At 35.9% G+C, this 2,272-nt stretch overlaps 1 protein-coding gene across 1 annotated transcript; it reads right to left on the bottom strand.

Moving 5' to 3' along the window:
* Positions 1-400: 400 nt before the first annotated feature.
* Positions 401-1,522, bottom strand: LOC113311183. Its single transcript, XM_026560031.1, has 2 exons — positions 997-1,522; positions 401-903 (listed from the first exon to the last, which is right to left on the bottom strand). The coding sequence occupies exons 1-2, from the start codon at positions 1,520-1,522 to the stop codon at positions 401-403; spliced, it is 1,029 nt and encodes a 342-aa protein (XP_026415816.1).
* Between the last annotated feature and the right edge of the window lie 750 nt (positions 1,523-2,272).

Genomic DNA, 2,272 nt, shown 5'->3' with positions numbered 1-2,272 from the left:
CAGACTTTGCAAAATTGATTTCTTGACCAGAAGCCAAAGGGTACTTTTGAAGATAGCTTTTTATAGCTTGAAAATTTTGAGTAGTGGCTTTAGAAAACAAAAGAGAATCATCAGTAAAAAGCAGGTGTGTCATTACTGGAGCGTCTTTACAAACTTTGATACCTTCAAGAATACCCTTGTTCTGAAGGATGTCAATGTAAGAAGATAGAGCTTCAGAGAAGATGATATAGAGATAGGGGGATAGAGGGTCCCCCAATCTCAGGCCTCTTTCAGGTTGGAAAAAACCAGTAGGACTACCATTTAGGAGGACAGAATAAGAAACAGTAGACACACACTGATTGATAAGTTTAATCCAGTGAAGAGAAAGACCCATTTTTTTCAAAACACTCTCAAGAAAAGATCACTCTAATTTATCATAAGCCTTGTACATGTCAAGTTTTATGGCAGCAATTCCCTCCACTTTGTCATTATGATTGACAGCATATATAGCTTCATTTGCCAGAAGAATATTATCAGAAATACTCCTCTTAGGAATGAAAGCACTTTGATTTTTGGATATAATATTATTCATAAAAGGTTTTAGTCTATTAGCCAGAGTTTTCGAAAGAATTTTGTAGATGAAATTACAAAGTCCTGTAGGCCTATATTGAGAGACAAGTTCAGCAAGCGGGACTCTGCATTTGTCCTTCGAGTATAACTCTTCTAGATTGTATATGTATTCCAACCTAGCTTTCAGTCTGGAAGTAGAACTAGTATCTGTAGGGTTATTACATTGAATATCTGCCAAGTCCTTCCTAATGGTAGGTATATTGGTTTGAATATTACCAAAGGAACTTTTTTTCCAGTTTCTAAGACCTTTCTTTGTGTTTAAAAGGTTAGCTTTTAATTTATAAGCAGGAGAACCTACCACATTAACAGACCAGGAATTAGCAATGATATCTCTTTAAGTAGGATCTTCTATCCACATGGCCATAAATTGAAAAGGTCTAGGCATACAAACATTCTCATAATTAAAAACAATATGCATGGGACAATGGTCAGAAGAGTCTATGAGTAAATTATTAACACAAAGTTTGGGGAAAATCTCTTCAGCAAGTTGGTTGATAAGACATCTATCTAATCTCTCAAGGATCAAATCTGAACCTTGTTGCATACTAGACCAAGTGAACCTAGGTACTGAAAAACCAGGATCATACAAATTAAACACAGAACAGAAGTTCCTAAGGTTTGAAAAATCAACATCATCAACCTCTAGACCACCATTTTTATCTTCAGTTCCTAAGAGAGCATTAAAATCTCCTATAAATAAAACTTGTTCATCTAAGGGAGCATTACACTGTTGACATTGTTGTTCCCAGAAGGCATGTCTTAAGCTACTATTGGGTTTACCATACATGAAGTGGATATGACAAGTTTTAGTGTGAATAATGTCAGTATATGTGACATAGATACCCCTCAAACTAAATGAAATAATGTTAAGATGAATTTCTTTCTTCCAAGCCAAAACCAAACCTCCACTCATACCAATGCTGGATACTTTAAAGGTGCAGGGGAAACCTATATTTTTTAAATTCCTAGCAGCCAAATCTTTGTTAATTTTTGTTTCAGATAGAAAAATAATGTCAGGGTTGACATTTTTACATAACAAACTAAGTTCCTTGTTGGCAGATTTTTCCCCCCTAAACCTCTAATATTCCAAGCTATAAGGTTGACATTGTTAACAATGGATTGATTTATTTGTTTAACAGAAGCAGGATCAATTAAAGGAGGTGAAGGGGTAGAATTTACCTGAGTGGTGGAGTTAGACCCACCACCAAGAGAAGCACTGGGAGAAGCACCACTTTGAGATAAATCTTGGGAAGAATCCAGATTAGGAAAGGCAGCTTTGAGATGAGAATTATTCCAAATGTTAGAGTATAGCTCGGTCGACCTCGGATGCGTTGTTATATCAAGCGTGTTTGTCAATGTTAGTGATCAAAACTATGAGTCTTGATTTCTAGTCTACATAGATAAGTCTCAGACTAGGATAGAAAAGTGTAGTTGAGCTCAAGGACTTCATGGCGATTCATCATACAACGACGAATATATACTCAAGGAACCGTGGAACTTCATCAACAAAAAGGTATGTGGAGACTTGAACTTATCTATCACTCAAAAGTCTATCTCTTTTATCTCCTACTTCTTATGGGACAAAAGCCGTATGATATATAGACTGGATCATACACATTTGATATTTCAAGCCGAGTATATCTCGCCTATCTATATCTCGAAA

Source organism: Papaver somniferum, chromosome 9 (genome assembly GCF_003573695.1).
Source record: "Papaver somniferum cultivar HN1 chromosome 9, ASM357369v1, whole genome shotgun sequence".
Taxonomy (NCBI): domain Eukaryota; kingdom Viridiplantae; phylum Streptophyta; class Magnoliopsida; order Ranunculales; family Papaveraceae; genus Papaver; species Papaver somniferum.
This window is presented reverse-complemented; position numbering and strand designations above follow the sequence as displayed.

Bases quoted from the DNA above. Each gene is read 5' to 3' on its own strand.
- LOC113311183 (XM_026560031.1), bottom strand. From the start codon at position 1,522: ATGAGTGGAGGTTTGGTTTTGGCTTGGAAGAAAGAAATTCATCTTAAC. The intron at 904-996 runs GTATGCCTAGAC...TTAATGTGGTAG, and splicing joins TTTTAATTATGAGAATGTTT to GTTCTCCTGCTTATAAATTA.